The sequence below is a fragment of the Hesperophylax consimilis genome, chromosome 25 (genome assembly GCF_061612785.1).
Source record: "Hesperophylax consimilis isolate HC1 chromosome 25, BYU_Hcon_1.0, whole genome shotgun sequence".
NCBI lineage: Eukaryota > Metazoa > Arthropoda > Insecta > Trichoptera > Limnephilidae > Hesperophylax > Hesperophylax consimilis.
The window spans coordinates 28,708,234-28,726,175 of record NC_142860.1 but is presented as its reverse complement, the minus strand read 5'-3'; the positions used below and the strand labels follow the sequence as shown (position 1 = coordinate 28,726,175).

Here is a 17,942-nt window from a genome sequence, read left to right as displayed (position 1 = left end):
TATTGGTTTACTATAATTTAATAAATTTTGTTCTATCGTTATATGGAACTGGCGCCCTTAATATTTATAGTAATGATATTTAAAATTATAATTCATTTTACTACCTACAATGTAGCATAACTTTCAATCACCATGTTAATTATTTTTACGTAATAATACCGACCTACTAACGCATCTTCGAGGTTAGTCGCACCCTGAGATTATTTATATTTAAATTATTCTTTGAGTCTCTTGCTATGTTTTGTGTTACAATAAATTATATTCCGTAATATGAATCTTTTATTTAAGATTAGCATCTCCTTATTATTGCATATATTCATATTATTTGTTATATGTTACAATGGCGACCCATCGTGGTTAAACCGGGTTTTTTTGTTGTTTCATGGTGATTTAATGTGCTGTTGTGGGTAGTTTGAATAGTTTCATGTTAATTTCATGTATTTTTTTAAAATTTTTGAGTAATGAAATGCATAAATGAAGCTTCACGAGTTCGTGTTGATTCGCGAGAGTTTTTTGTTCTTCCGTCGTTATCATTGCAATCGGGGGTTTGATATTAATTTCAACATTTTTTGCAATCCGCCACCAAATACTCAGAACGCCAAGCGTTCATATTATTTCTTTGTGACGTAAAATTCTAAATCGTCATATATTTTATTTTTATTGTTACCGTTCTGAATCCGTGACGTATTTAGTAAGGCGTCATCACATTATTTAAAACATTCTGATTCAGAATACTTGATTCACTGGCAAATAATATTATTTAAATATGTACAATGATTGTGTGTGGGTAAACTAATTATTATTTTATTTCCTCAGTGCACCGGTAGTTTATTTTTTCACAATATTCGTGAACAACATGCGTCGCAATTTTGGTGACTCTTTATTACAACAAAATTAATTGTTCAAACGGAGTAAGTTAAATTCTTATTGATATAAAGGAATTTTTTTCTTCTCACATATGTATAATAATAATGTTTATTACTATTATTATTTCATTTATATAGCGCCGTTTTGTGCAAAATCTCCTCAAGATATATTAATATTCCTCTTTCAGGTTATGTTGAATTACATTTGCATACCATTTCAAATCCTGTATAATTGTAATAATAACATTATAATATGTTACTTCTTAGTCATTTTCATTTCAATTGACATAGACTTTTAAATCTTCCTGTTATAAGGCATACATATAAATTATTTTTAAATTAATAATTTATTTATTTTTGAAATATATTTTCCTGTTATAGGAAATAATTAAACTTTCCATCAATGATAAAAGGGAGTTATTTTTATTTATTTTTTAAATAATATAATAAAATATATAAATGTGAATTTCAGATTTCTACATCAATGCGTTCAAGTATCACGGGATCGCATGCTGGTAGTTTTGGAGGAGACGTCTTTCATCACTGCGGCAGACGACTCCTGTATATTGCGGTTTGCCTGTATAAGCATTGCATAAAGAGGTTATATTGTTTGTTTATTTTGTTCATTTTCTTTGGGGCTATGCGAGGTGATATAATGATATCTTCTAGGAAGGATTTAAAGTCATTTTATCGGTTCAATTGGTTTCGTAGGAGTTGACTCAAGTAAAAGCAAAAAAAAAAATCTCAATAATTATTTTCTAACTGTGGAACCTTCCATATTTATTGTGGGTACTTTAAATTTATGATTGGTATTGCATCATCTGGGATTAATTGGAGTCTGAATTTTATCACAATCATATTTGATAGTCAAAGTTACATGCTTTATTTAAATCATGACATGGAAGTCCATTAGTAATTTCGATATTATTAACTTATTGCTATATTGTGGGTGTAACACATAGTTTGCCTAGTTTGATATTTTGAATTTTCTAAAGGATTTTTTTTTGAAATCATGTATTTAATTTTTTGCGTTAATTTATTTCGAAAGGAGAATATTAAATGATTAAAATAGAATCACTTTTTTTAATAAGAATGGTTCTTTTAACATTTTACATACAGAACAATGTTACATATTTATTCGAGGAAAGATTTATAATGTCATTATAATCTATAAAAAAAATAACGTCACACACACACACAATTATTATTTTCATGCATATATATTTTTTTCTTTTCTCAACACATATTTGATGTTGATGATTTTTCAAGTAAAATTTACTAAAATACACTTGAATATTTTACTACAACATGGTAAAATAATGTTGTCTATCTAACTATAAATATTTATATTATTCGTTCTTAACAAATTCTCGTAATCGTTTGAACGCCACAAACGAGAAATGACAATTTGATCGCTTACATTTGATGCGTAAACGTAACGCGTATGTTTACACATTAAATGTATGTTTTGTTTTAGTCTTGTTCAGTGTCTTGTCATAATGTCAAGTTTTGTTTGGGTAGGTCTTAACGTATGATTTTCAACTTAAAAAAAAAATAAAAAAAATATGTAGCCTGTATCTTACAGTGGGAATGTCACTTCATGCTTGGGTAGCCTCTGAAAGTGAATTTTTCTTTTACATTGCACATGTTTTTTTTAATATAAAACCGCTGAGGCTTTGTACAGCTCGTAAGGGTTGACTGTAAGGGTGGGAATGATGAATGTATTTACATCTTATGTCCATAGGGCATAGAGGGCCTGTAGCGTGTGGATGTTTTTGCCTACATGAGACAGGGGAACTATGTGCTATGTGATATAGTGAAAGCAATTGGCTTTTGTTGCAATTTTTCTCGGGAGAAAAGTACTACATGCTTTTTAGCCTCTGAGAGTACATTTTCTTTAATGCCGCCATGCTTGTATAAGCCTCTGAGTGTGTACCTGATGAAATAGTTGATAGTGTTTTGGGCATTTTTTTTGGAAGGTGATAATTTTTAAAAATGGAAAATCATAACGTTAATTTCCTTGTGAGAGCGTGTTTTTGTTTTGTGTTTTCTTCCTTTTTTTAAATAAAAAGAAAAGGAATAAATTTTTGTTCACATGCTAATTTCCATCTCTATTGCAGAGGATATGTTGGTTATTATTTGGCAATTTTTTTTCAAACGCTAATTTCCATCTCTATTACAGAGGATATGTTGGATATTATTTGGAAAAAAAAAATTTATTGCTGTAAATTCAGTAAATCTTAGACAATTCTTGCTATTTTCCATCAGAGGATATGTAAGATATTATTTGGTAATTTCTTTTTTTAATTGCTATAAATTCAGTAATTCATACTATTTCCATCTCTGATATAGAGGATTTGTTGGAAACTCATAAACAGTGTTTTTATGTTTAATTGTCCATTGATTTGTGTTTTTTTTTAAATTCGGACTATTTTGGTCATTTTCCTTCTCTATTATAGAGGATTTATCGGAAACTTTGTTTTTTGGATTTCAAAGCGTAAAATTTTTCAACAAAAAATTAAGAACGTAATATGGTTATTATTAACTATTAATTAACTATTAATATTAACTATTATTTTTCTGAGGTATTCATATCGGGTAGAAACAAATACAATTGAATTTGTAATTTTAAAATAAGTCCAATTTAATGGCAATCTAAGTACAATTTTATGCAATCTATCAGTAATTTAGAGTTCTTGAGCTCGTACAGTTTATTTAAAGTAAAATAAAATTTAATATTCAACTTACATTTTCATTCATCGATAATAATTAATGATGATTTAAATATTAATTTTAAATTCATACATAAATGATCTCGCATTCGAATTTTACGAAGCTCAAATATGACAACATTTATCGCTTGACTTAACAATAAATTATTTTGGTCTTTATTTCAACTTATAGATACATAATATAGGAACTTATGATGTAATCTTTACACATTTTCACACTTTAGATTTGTGATTTCCATAATTATTATTTTGAAATTTAATAATATTAACTGCCATCTTTTGGAAATTGTTCTAAACTTCGAACTCACTTTTAACTAAAAGGTTCGCACCTTGGATAGGATGTTGACATTAATTGATATTAATATTGGTCATATTATTTTTTAGAAAATACCATTGAATTTTAAATAGGTGTTTAATTCTATTTTACACTGTTTACCTAATTTTTTTAAATGTCCATACATAAGTAGAACTAAATGACAATTTTTGTTTTTTTTTTTCTATATAACTGGCATTGCAGTTTGATCGCTTCAAATGCTCAAACATTTCTTTTTTTGGAAATTTAGGAAATTCCATATAATTGGTTATGCCAAATTCATTATATCTTGATTATTGGGGCCAGTATGTTTCAATCAAAATTATAACTTTTGGTAGTGTTTATCATCACTTATATTTTTATGATTATATTATTAATATGATTAATTATAATTTCTTCTTGCCTTCTTTGTAATGTAAACCAATAAATTAGGGGTTAGAAAATAGGGGACTTTAAGAAGACTTGAAAAAAGAAGCGGAACCAAGGATCTCAACATAGAAGCAATTGACTACTACAGAGGCTATGAACATCGCATGGCTTACTTCGCATCTCCTTCGGGCAATCTCATCATCAAGAAGTAAACTACTTGGATTCTTCTCAACCCCCCATTCAACGACAATCAGCCTTCTTCTTCATAAGGAACTATTGACCCTTTGGCATTCATCTCAGAAGAAATAATGGAATAGCCTGGCTCTAAAGGCTTCATGCGGAGTTGGATATTCTCTTCAAACTTCTTATAACCGGAGTGCTGCACTGTACCCAAAATGGACTTTAAGGAAGTGCCAGGAGGCACTACAAAAAAAAATTATAATATAACATAAACATAATTTTTTTTTCTCAACGGAAAGGGGTAATGTAACGGGATAAATTAAGTACCCGTTGATTTATATAATTTAGTGTGGATGTCCGACAACTGGCGACACCATGAGAGAAGGTTCGGCAGTTGGCTGACAGAACAAAAGAAGCTTCATCTTCAGTATTCGGGTGGCGGATCCAGCGATCACAAGTACGGGGAAGTAAGGACTCTTCGCGGATGGCGGTCAACACGAAATCGGGAAGTTTTTAGTTTATCATCATGCATTTCAATATTCATTTCAAATATTTAATATTTAGTTTCTTTCTGTTTGCAATATTGGTTTACTATAATTTAATAAATTTTGTTCTATCGTTATATGGAACTGGCGCCCTTAATATTTGTAGTAATGATATTTAAAATTATAATTCATTTTACTACCTACAATGTAGCATAACTTTCAATCACCATGTTAATTATTTTTACGTAATAATACCGACCTACTAACGCATCTTCGAGGTTAGTCGCACCCTGAGATTATTTATATTTAAATTATTCTTTGAGTCTCTTGCTATGTTTTGTGTTACAATAAATTATATTCCGTAATATGAATCTTTTATTTAAGATTAGCATCTCCTTATTATTGCATATATTCATATTATTTGTTATATGTTACAATCTTCTCATACATACTCTTCTATTGTTCTGACTCTTGACTTGGCCCGACTCGAGTATCTGATTCACTTGGCCGTGCCATGTCTTCCTCGGGCGTCCCCGACTTCTGCTAACATTCACATTTGCATGGTATCTTCTCCTTACACTCCTTTCTTCGCTCATTCGCTCTACATGCCCAAACCATCTAAGCGTCCCTTTCTTGATCTTAACTGTTATTCCTTTTTATTTATTGGCACCAAGGCTGCTAAAGCAATGTACAGTCATAGTCTGTATTATGTTGTGTTGAATTATATTCATACTGATGTTATCTACAATGAAACTCACATATAAAGTTTTCAAATGAGATTTTATGTTTAAGAAGTTTTGTTTTACTGTTCCTTGAATTAAATGCAAAAATGGCTCCCACCTACAATGAAATTTCAATAATTGTTTTCCCGCATTCATTTCTTTCATTAATAAATTAACTTCATACAAGACTTGCAAAAATAGATTCCATCGATTATTCTTCTTTGCATCGTTTTACCGCATTAATAATTCAAAGAATGCAGTTTTTGTAGTATTTTACTCAATGGATCGCTGCCGGTGGTCGCTTCTGACATTTGTTGTAAATAGACTTACAAACACAGCAGAATGCATGTGTGATTGATTTTCTTTTGTCTTCCCATATTTAAGTTTATTTACATTATTAATTGCCCATACAGGCCTTATTATGGCACAAAATATTGATTCAGCATATATCTAACTCCGAATATAAGAAGAAAATGGAACATGAACATAATACTAGGTTCACAAAAATTGAAGGAATGCTTGTACCAAAATATAACAATAAATATGGACAGCGAACCCTGGAATACAATGTGCACAAAATATTCAACATAATATACAACCTAAGAAATTTAGATATATGCTGAAAACATGGCTACTAAGCAGAGATTTATTTTATTTTTATTTTTTTTACAAAATAATTATTATACACTCATATTTTTATACACTCTCCTACAAAAGCTGACGCTTGTGGTTAGGAGACGACAACTTATTAATAACTTATAAATCCTTATATAGATAATCTGTATTATTAATAATATTGATTATTATGGCAGTGGTTAGTGATAAATATTATGTATAATTAGTAATGATATTATGTACATATTTTATGTTGTAATTGAACATGAACATCCTGTTGACAAACTGCTTAGTTGCGGTTTAATGGGATAATAATTTGAGAAAAAAAAATTATATATATGTGTGTTTCTACGTGTAAGATTTTCCCACAAAAAATTCTGGTCCCTTGAAAAACCTTATAAGTGTGTTTCCAACTGTTGAGGCACATTCTCGTCACTAGCTTGGGTCGTTGACGGCATCTAGCTGTTACGTAGTTACATACTAATTAATACCTGGGGCAGTGCGTGAAGTGCCACTTGTTGCAGGAGCGCGGGGCAGTGGGGTGAGCGGCGCCACCGGGCATGCAGGCCCCGAGCCCCGTGCGGCTGCCATCGTCGCACCAGCCGCACGCTGGCTCCTCGCGGCAGCTGTTGCAGGAGGCGTACGCCACACAAGGGTCGGCCATCTCGTGCGCCACCGCTGGGGAGAGAACAAATGTTATGTTCTGTCAAACCTCGGACAAAATGCCACAAAACACTACAGAAGGCACATAAGTTACCGGTATTGTGGGGATTTCTGCAGAGGCTGATGACCGTGGTCCACTCACGACACTGGCCATAAGGGAAGGAGGTGGTGTAGGCATTCTGGTCCACGCAGCGTGCTTGGTTCTGGCACCAGATGCACTCCTCCTGCGTACAGCTGGAGCATGAGGACTGCTTCCAGCACGAGGAGCTGCTGTGCACATCCGACACCACAGACGCTGGAAACATAAATATTATTGCCATGTGGTATTGCCAGATTCTTAGTGGGTGTTAGCAGTTGTATAAACTGCTACGCAAATCCCATACAACGAATACTGAAAGTAGTTTACGTAGAAGATTACAAATAGTTGGGCACGGGTTGAAAATGATTTACGAGGAAGTTGGAGAAGTAGAAGAAATGGTTTACAAAAAGGTTTTTCTCCTTTTTCTTTTGTATGGTAGAGGAGGTCAAAGGGATACCACTTCTATCCAGTCTAGGGCCTCAGGCGTCGCCAATCCCTCCAAAGGATGAATGGAACGTGCATTCGTTGACCACATGTTCTGTGGTCTGTACTGTAGACCGCACCATATTCTCAAGGGGCTGACTCTTTAAGGCCCGATCTATGCATCCTGTGGGTACAACGGTTGTGGAGGACTTTATCTTATTGATGGATTTTACGAGACAGAATGCAGGCTGTCAAAGGTTTTAGTGGTACATGCTCACATAGAGAATTACACAAAACAGCATAGAGGCCAGTGGAAAATGAGGTGGAGTGAGTGTGTAGAAGAAGAATAGAGCAGGATGGGAAGACCTGAGGGTAGGAACCGGAATCAGTCGAAAACTGGTCGTGGAGGAGGTCAACTCCCATCAAAGATAACAATGGTGCTACCTATTACTGACTTCCTCCGTATTCTTGGAATGCTTGACCTGCACACGCTGTGTAACATATGCGTAACATATTAACGAGGTGTCATACAGTGTGTAATTTATTTATTTAATGAAATGAAACCTACCGGCAGTGCGCTGGGTGCACTTGGCTGCGTCGAGGTCCCAGTGGCAGGGGGGAGACGAGTGTGCCCCCTGCAGGTTGTTGGAGGCGCTGGCCCCGACGCAGGAGCGGTACGAGTGAAGCGAAGAGCACATCGCCCCCTCCTCCGCCGGACACTCCTCCAGTGAGGTGATGGTCTGCAAATCATATTATTTCTGTGACAAATAGTTTGACAGCCAACTCCAAGCAAAATTTGTGAACAATATTTTATTGTTTTCCCACCCCACAGAGGAGGCCCTGAGGAAAATAATTTCCCTGGGGACCTCCTCCAACTACAGCGCAAGGCGATGGGTCGAGAGATCAGTTGGAGAGGTGACAGGGTCTGGCACGCCATGCAGCCTGGTTGGCAGGTGCCCGGGCACCCCTGCTAAATCACTAAAGGAACCACTTGGGGTGATCTATGGCAGAGGTGTTGGTTATCCAATGTTATCTATTTTTTCTCTCATCTTATCTTTTCCCCTTGTCGTATGCAGGTCTGGACCCATCTCCAGACGTCCCTGTCCTTCGCTACTCCAGGCCTCCATATAGCAGGCCCAACCTCTCCCTGCACAGCCATTTAACCCAATGTCATTTTATATGGTGTTCGGAAACTAGTGGTACAAGCGGGAAACTAGTGGTACAAGCGGGAAACTAATGAAACTTCAGAGGTGTTAATTATCCAATAAATGGTTCCTAGGTAGGCGGTACACAAACCCAACTCCCCAAATATATTGTGAATCCTCCAAGCAACGTGTTTATGAGCACAGATCGTGTATCTCCTTAACAATTATATTTATATTTACACTAAACGAAAGACGGTGCCAAAATATTGTATTTACATAAGATACGGATACTGTAATATGTAACTAAAAACTTAATTTTATGTCATAAAATCTAATGTTTCCAGGTTTGCAAATCTTCAAAGTCAGTTTTCTTAATATCCAGTGGAGCGTTTGGTTGTATATTTATACATATTATTATTTACCATATTATTTCATTAATAATTAATTCCTCAAAATATGAATATGGAAACATATGAACTACTTACTGCGGTTTAAATCCAATGAATCCACCCAGACGTCTGCGTTTAAATCCAATGAATCAACCTAGATGTCTGCGTTTAAATCCAATGAATCCACCTAGATGTCTGCGTTTAAATCCAATGAATCCACCTAGATGTCTGCGTTTAAATCCAATGAATCCACCTAGATGTCTGCGTTTAAATCCAATGAATCCACCTAGATGTCTTCGTTTAAATCCAATTAATCTACCTAGATCTAGATGTCTGCGTTTAAATCCAATGAATCCACCTAGATGTCTGCATTTAAATCCAATGAATCCACCTAGATCTAGATGTCTGCGTTTAAATCCAATGAATCCACCTAGATGTCTGCATTTAAATCCAATGAATCCACCTAGATGTCTGCGTTTAAATCCAATGAATCCACCTAGATGTCTGCGTTTAAATCCAATGAATCCACCTAGATCTCTGCGTTTAAATCCAATGAATCCACCTAGATGTCTTCGTTTAAATCCAATTAATCTACCTAGATCTAGATGTCTGCGTTTGTCCCATATTTTTAGGTTCTACAAATTTGGCACACTCTGACAAGTGATCCCTCAAAACGTTTTTGCAAACTTACCATAATATGCAAACTTGCAATAATATGCATAAAATTGCTTGAGTGTATTTTATGTTTAATGGAGATACAATATTTTAACTTTTAAGCCATCGATATGCTTACTGTACTGAAAAAAATAAACATCCAATCTGTCAAAAGCTCATTACATTCCTCTGCGAATTGTGGCTGGTGCTAATGCAGCGCTGCGAGATGTTCACCTCTGCCGGGCGCCACAGACACGAGTAAGACGTCTGCATGCACGACGCACAATCCGTCTGCAGCAAACAGCCGTCTGAAACAACAAGCATCATTAATAACTTCCCATCCCTTCCCTGCCCCATCGACTTCCCCTTACCACTTCCGTCAGTTTATAAAATACTCTAATTGAAGATGGAAGTGGAATTCACACAGTTCCCTCTTATTCCAATTTAACTAAGAGAGCAGAAATCATCCTGCCACCACTACACAAAACCTTTATGGGAGAGCATCCTTTGTGCGATCCGGTCTCTGCTTTCTTCTGGGCACCTGATCAGCTCGAAGGTGGAATCTCTTGGCACCTCCTCCATCACCTGTTGAAATCAAACACAATTATGAGTACTGCAGCTGGTGTGAGAAGTGAGAAGCCCGGCAATATACTCATAGTGGATGTGGAGAATACTTACGTTGTAACAGTAGCCCCTACTGGGGTCCCACACGCACTTGAGCGTGGAGCGCGCGGTGACGCAAGTGGCCTGCGTGGGGCGGCCGTGGCAGTCTCCGGGAGACAGGCGCAGCATGTCCTGGCGCATCTGCCCCGAGAAGCCCCCGTATATGTACAGGTTCCCCTTAAAGACAGTCCCACTGTGGCCATATCTGGCCGCGTCTGGAAAACAAAATATTTATTTATTTTTTGCAAAAGATTCTAATATAAAGTTTTGAAATATTGTTACGTTAGTTGCGGTTGATCTACCTTTGATAAAACCGTGTTGTTTTTGGTCAATTAATTTTATTCATTTGGGATAGATTTCATCATCAAGGACCAATGATTCAAAAAGCTTAGGAAGTACTGACTGTACACAAATGGGGCGATAATTGGCTATGTCAGTGTCGTTTCCTTTTTCAAAGATAGGTGTAATGAAGCTCGATTTCCAGCAGTTTGAATAATATCCAAGGAACAGGAGTCGGTTGAATAGTACTGTTAGTGGTTTAGATAATGCATTGGAGCATTTTTTAAGGAATATTGGTGGAATGTTGTCTGGGCCAGCAGATTTGTCATTGTCTAAGGAAAGTAATTTCTGTTCGCAAGATTTTTGTGTGATATGGCAATTTGTCAAGTGTGTGGTATTACTAAATTTGTATTCGGATATTTTATAATCTGGGGTTTCGTCATCGTATACATTTTTAAAGAAGTCTGGAAAAAGGTTTACAATGTCCTGTGTATTGTTTGCACTGATTTCATTCATTTTCATTATTGGTGGGTAATCCGTGTTTTCATTGTTTGTTTTTTAAAGGAATTTCCAGAGTTTTTTGGATAAAGGCTGGAGAAGCAGTAGACTTATAACTAGTTAACTTAAAATTAAAAACAGTGGACAGGATAGACATCTCTGGTCAGTTATTGTATAGATTTTGCTCTGCAGGTAAGTGACAATGAAATTCAGTCATATGTGCATTAAACAGCTGGATTCATCTGAATTATGTTGTTTGACAAAAGAGGGCACCACTATTCCTGTTTGGTCGATTTACGACTAAAAGATTTAAATATTTTTGTCACAAGAAAGTGACAGTTTTTGAATTACAATGTGTTAATTCAAATTTAATTCTAAATTCTACTCTCTTGAGAGCTTGTTGTGACAGATCATTATTTCATGGTGCGAATGCAAGTTTTATTGTGCTGATTGCCGTCCGCTGCCGAATTTGGAGATTAAGGAATCGCTGCCAATCTCAATGCGAGTGATATATTCGGTGAGTTCTCTGTTTTATGTATTTGGTGGCTGGATGATAATTTGTTACGCTGCCTGCAGAGTGAATTTTTGTAATCAACCCATCTTTTCATAGGGAATTAATTATTCCCTGAAGGTCTGTGTGGCTTACAATCCAGATCATCACCAAAGGCATTATCCTCAATGGTTGTGTACATTTTGTAGCATTGTTTGTAAAGATCTTTTCATTTTTTCCTAGTTTCCCTAAAGTTTATATAATCAGCTATGGATTTGCTTTGTTTGAATTTTTTGAGCTCCGATGAGAATTATTTGATGCTTAATTTCATGTATAGAGGAGGATTGTGATTGTCGGTAGGTAAGAGTGGATCATTAGATAGTTCTACAGATATTTTAGGAATATTTGACAGTACCAAGTCTAGTAAAGGATCGTTATTTATATAAATAAAATTGTTCTGGTACAGGTTTAAAAAATTTACTATGTCTAAGATTTCTCGTGCCCGGTCATTTTCGCTTTCTTTTGTGATGTAGCCGCTGTCGTTGGATTCTCATTTTGGATTTGGAGGGTTGTAGTCACTAAGAATAACAAGTTTTGAGTTTGAATATTTTGACAAGAGATTTTCAAAGTTTTCACAATGGTTTCTATATGTTTGAATATCGGAGAGTGGTGGTAGGTAGGTGGTTCCAGTAATATTTTTTTCCAGTTGAGTAGAGATTTGCACAAATAAATGTTGAATGTTGTTGTTTTTCGTCTGTAACTTTCTAGATGAGTACTTTCGTTTAATTGCTATTAAAACACCTCCAACTCTTGACTTGGAACTTGATCTGACATTTCTTTCACAATGAAAAATTTCGTAATTAGTGAGTCCAAGTTCAGAAGATTTTATTGCAGGGTCAAAAGCCAGGTTTCCGTAATTACATATACGTCATGATGATGGGATGGAAGAGCTGTGTGTAGATCGTCTAGTTTTGTTCGTAGTCCACGGATGTTTTGGTAGTATATTTTCAGTTTCGTTATGCTCGGTTTTTTGCATGGATGTTGACTGTTTTAGGTGACGAATTTATATACTTTATAGTTATGTCCAATTTTCCATTAGCTTTTCGTATTTCAAGTTCTGTCAGTAAGTCCATCAGGTGCTTTTGCTGTGCCGGAGTCAAGTCAGAGAAAATGCGTACATTATTCTTTAAGAGATGTTTTTTTGCTTGTTTTCTAGCTGTCTGGGAGTCTTCAAACTGGATTTTAATTGGTCTTGGATTGTTATTTTTACCAAATCGGTAAATTTTTACAATTTTATTTTTTGATTTTGTCAGTAGCCTCTGCACTTTAAGGTACATTGCACAAAATAATGTTTTTAGATCTCTCCGTAATTCCATTCGTTTCGTGGATTGCCTCACAGATATCAATGTTTTTTTGAGATGGAATATTTTTTTTAATTTCTTTATATAAAATATGATTTTAAGATTTTCACGGCCAAAAGTATTTTTGTGTAATTATAGCTATTTGGTCCTTGTTAAATTTATTTCCAGGGTCAAGTACCTTTTTTATAGCGTTCACTGCCTTTTCTGCATTAGAGATTGGACATCCATTGCGAATGTAGAATATGTTATTATTAGTTTTTTTTGTTATATAAATAAATAAACTTTATTTTAGATCCACTGGTTTAACTTCACTGACGCAAGTTTTGGATAGGTAGTTTGTATAGGTACTTTGCTTGTCAGATACGTGTATTTAATTTATTTATTTTATTTTATATTATAGTAACAAACAATACATGATTTAGAGAGATGAAACAATAAACAGGAATAAGACACTTCATGTTGGGTACCTATGATATGTTTCCTTGTAATTTCTGCTAAATGGTGTGTTTATTCCTTAATTACCAGGTTACGTGTGTAATATATAGGTGTGTGTGTGACGTGTGTAATGTATGTGTGAGTTGTGTGTGTGTCTGTATGTATTCGAATTGAACAGTTTAAATTATTGACATGATGCCACATTTGAATTTGGGCAGTGAATCTAAAAAATGTCAATGTCAGAGTTAAGATAAATTTTATTTAATGAAGAGCTCGGTTAATTGGCGAATTAGTTGCTGCATTTGTTTTATAATGAAGCGTGTGGAATAGCACTGTATGTCGTGTACGTATCAAAGGTATGTTAAAGTTAAAAAGGGACAGAAGTTCGGTACAGTCAATGTCATTGTTTAAAATTCTGTGTATAAATATTGAGTAGGCTACTGCTCATCTTTGTTGAGTTTCAAAGTTTTAAATGCACACTCAAAGTTATTATTGAATTTGTAGGTAATGTATTTTATAATTTTTTTTGGATACGTTCTATACTATCTATGTAAAGTTTATATTATAGATACCAAATTGGCGATGCATATTCCAGTGTACTTCTGACTAATGCGAAATATAACATTACAATTGTGCGCGGATTACTTTTTATTTACTTACACGTAGCACGAAACCAAGCATTTTATACAACCTTTTAACGATTCAATAGGTTTAATATATTCAATGTAATGATTCTTTTTTTCATCTGTTGTCACTTGGACACTAAAAACTGCGGTTTTAACACTTTATTTTAGTAAAGTAGCACTTTTTGTTAATATTATGTGTCATTTTAGTGTTCAGATTTACAGTAAGAACGTTTATTTTTATTATTTAGACTGGAGAAGAATTGTTGACGTTTGCACTGTCAAAGAGTATTGTTGTTGATATTGATTTATTTACATACAAGAAAAAGCAATGGCACTTAAATACAGTATTTTTACACTGTATTTTCAGTCACTTAAACCGCCAGGTCTGGGATATCAGTCTTGCAGAACTTCTTAAAGTGACTGCTTGCAGGAGACTTACAACATAGATATAAATTAACCTGAAAACAATGGTAGCCGGGAACGAACTGGTCACTGGGTTCGGTTTACAGAATCACTTTGAAGATTTTGTAAACTTATTACAAAATACTAGGCTTACCACTTTCCTTTCAGCCGCATCATGCCATCACCCTTTCGACTATTGATATGTAACACAGATTTTTAGATTCACGAAGTCGAAAGTCAATTTATTGAGACCACCAATCTATAAAATCACTCATAATCATATTAACAGATCATAGGTGCGGATTCCTGACTCCATTTTACAGCCATCTTTTGCCTCTAAAGTCAACATGGCTCCTATGGATCCCCCCAGCACCCTCTAAAGCTTGTCTTTGGTCTGTCTTCACTCCTATCTGCCATTATCGGTAAACACTCGGTCAGACTAGCAAGTACGCCAACTTGAACAGGAACAGGGATGAGACATGATGAAGACTACTTACTCTCTCTGAGGTGGTGTGGTATGGAGAGAAGGTTCCAGGAGTCACACAGCACATCGTAGGCCAGCAGCTCGCTGGAGTAGCACTTGGATCCTACACTGTCCGAGGTATTGATGTGGGTGTTGCCTCCAAAGACTATCATCATTCCTGGAAACAAACAAGTAGTCGTTAAATACAAAAAATAACTAGATTTCCCCGATGTAAACCCATTTTGGAATGATTCCATTTTTTAAAAGATATGCTTGTTACTAACCTGGTGTGACAAAGTTGGCAGAGTGCAGGAACCTGGCACTTGGGGCATGGGCTAGTAGGGTCCATATTCTCGTGGCAGGGTCGTAACTGTACAGATTGGAACTGAGAACCTAACAACAAAAATATTACTATTATTTTTTTTTTAAACGCCAAAAGAGATCTCAATTCATTGAGAAACTGAAATAAGTCAGCCATTTTCACTATATACCACTCTATCTATGTTTCTATGCACCTCATGTGTTGATAGAGTGCCAACCCGAATGCTCTCGGCCTCGGAAACGACGCCCCCGTACACGTAGATCTTGTCTCTCAGTAGATGGTCCAGAGCAGCCGAATGTCCGTAGCCTCCCTTGGCCGGGTAGCCTCGCGTCTGCACCAGCGCCCACTCTCGGGTACCAAAGTTATACTCCTGAGGACACAATCAGAAGACAAGCCTTTACAACAAGAATGGAGACGTGAAGTGAGACACCATTGTCTTTCTCTGGTACTCCATAATAACATCTGCGTTTATTTATTTTAATGTATTTTATTTATTTGCCTTGTCCTTTCTAATGTTATCATTCCCGAAATGAGTTTTATAAACTCATTGGGAATAATACATTATTACTTTGTTATCATTTTGTAATGTATTATCTTGTAATAAATAAAAAATTGTAAATAAATAAATTCAATTAAGTTATTAATAAAAGCTGCTTCTAAAGTGAAAGAACCCAGCCTTTGTTAAGAGAGGAATTACAAGAAGGCTTGTTAGGGCCAGTCTTTTGACCGACCCTCATATTTACACTAATAGTCACAATTTAATAATCAGAGCCATTTTAATATGTCTACTTTCGGTCTGGCGGTCTGTTCGGCTAACTTAACGTTTAGCTTGACAGCTTAATCAATGGCTGATCAAACAACCTAACAAAAAAATTGGCAAACTGCTGTCGAGCTAAAAATCAGCACATAACGGGAAAAAAATGTCAAAAAATTAAAAATGACGCTGATTGTCGAAAAGTGACGATGTTAAATGTGACAATTTCTGGAGTAGAAAAACCAATGCAATGGCAACATGAAAATCAAAAACAGTTTTTCTCTCAGGTCAATGTGACTATGGCAGGAAATCTGGAAAGCTCAAAGCAGATAGCGCTAGTGTAGTCGGGGATCAATTGCATGACATGATAGGTATGTAATACGGTTTAACTTTACAAAGCAGATGGCGCTAGTGTCGTCGGGGATCAATTGCATGACATGATAGGTATGTAATACGGTTTAACTTTACAAAGCAGATGGCGCTAGTGTCGTCGGGGATCAATTGCATGACATGATAGGTATGTAATACGGTTTAACTTTACAAAGCAGATGGCGCTAGTGTAGTCGGGGATCAATTGCATGACATGATAGGTATGTAATACGGTTTAACTTTACAAAGCAGATGGCGCTAGTGTAGTCGGGGATCAATTGCATGACATGATAGGTATGTAATACGGTTTAACTTTACAAAGCAGATGGCGCTAGTGTCGTCGGGGATCAATTGCATGACATGATAGGTATGTAATACGGTTTAACTTTACAAAGCAGATGGCGCTAGTGTAGTCGGGGATCAATTGCATGACATGATAGGTATGTAATACGGTTTAACTTTACAAAGCAGATGGCGCTAGTGTAGTCGGGGATCAATTGCATGACATGATAGGTATGTAATACGGTTTAACTTTACAAAGCAGATGGCGCTAGTGTCGTCGGGGATCAATTGCATGACATGATAGGTATGTAATACGGTTTAACTTTACAAAGCAGATGGCGCTAGTGTAGTCGGGGATCAATTGCATGACATGATAGGTATGTAATACGGTTTAACTTTACAAAGCAGATGGCGCTAGTGTAGTCGGGGATCAATTGCATGACATGATAGGTATGTAATACGGTTTAACTTTACAAAGCAGATGGCGCTAGTGTCGTCGGGGATCAATTGCATGACATGATAGGTATGTAATACGGTTTAACTTTACAAAGCAGATGGCGCTAGTGTAGTCGGGGATCAATTGCATGACATGATAGGTATGTAATACGGTTTAACTTTACAAAGCAGATGGCGCTAGTGTAGTCGGGGATCAATTGCATGACATGATAGGTATGTAATACGGTTTAACTTTACAAAGCAGATGGCGCTAGTGTCGTCGGGGATCAATTGCATGACATGATAGGTATGTAATACGGTTTAACTTTACAAAGCAGATGGCGCTAGTGTCGTCGGGGATCAATTGCATGACATGATAGGTATGTAATACGGTTTAACTTTACAAAGCAGATGGCGCTAGTGTAGTCGGGGATCAATTGCATGCCATGATAGGTATGTAATACGGTTTAACTTTACAAAGCAGATGGCGCTAGTGTAGTCGGGGATCAATTGCATGCCATGATAGGTATGTAATACGGTTTAACTTTACAAAGCAGATGGCGCTAGTGTCGTCGGGGATCAATTGCATGACATGATAGGTATGTAATACGGTTTAACTTTACAAAGCAGATGGCGCTAGTGTAGTCGGGGATCAATTGCATGACATGATAGGTATGTAATACGGTTTAACTTTTTTTTTTTTTTTTGGTACAAATTTTTTTTACATTTCAAAGTTTTCCAGTAATGTTGGCCTCACTGGGTGGCTTGCCCGTGCTGATGCCTTCATTTTATAATATGAAAATATAATCTAAATACAATCTACAATATAAGATAAAATAATACATTTAATATATAATCTTGTGTGTTTGTGAGTGATGTGTGTTTATATTGGTTTTGACATTTTGGTAATATTGTCTTTTTTGTTCTT

General features: G+C 35.7%; 1 protein-coding gene across 1 annotated transcript in view; it reads right to left on the bottom strand.

The window, feature by feature from the left end:
• LOC149411773 (attractin-like protein 1) overlaps positions 1–17,942 on the bottom strand; it is a 97,185-nt gene that overhangs the window by 46,231 nt on the left and 33,012 nt on the right. The window contains exons 10-18 of the mRNA XM_089646921.1: positions 15,392–15,544; positions 15,137–15,245; positions 14,887–15,030; positions 10,314–10,513; positions 10,124–10,220; positions 9,819–9,943; positions 8,016–8,187; positions 7,040–7,240; positions 6,774–6,960 (exon numbers count right to left, since the gene is read on the bottom strand). Coding sequence (XP_089503047.1) covers positions 6,774–6,960; positions 7,040–7,240; positions 8,016–8,187; positions 9,819–9,943; positions 10,124–10,220; positions 10,314–10,513; positions 14,887–15,030; positions 15,137–15,245; positions 15,392–15,544 — 1,388 coding nt within the window. The remainder of the gene's footprint in view (positions 1–6,773; positions 6,961–7,039; positions 7,241–8,015; positions 8,188–9,818; positions 9,944–10,123; positions 10,221–10,313; positions 10,514–14,886; positions 15,031–15,136; positions 15,246–15,391; positions 15,545–17,942) is intronic.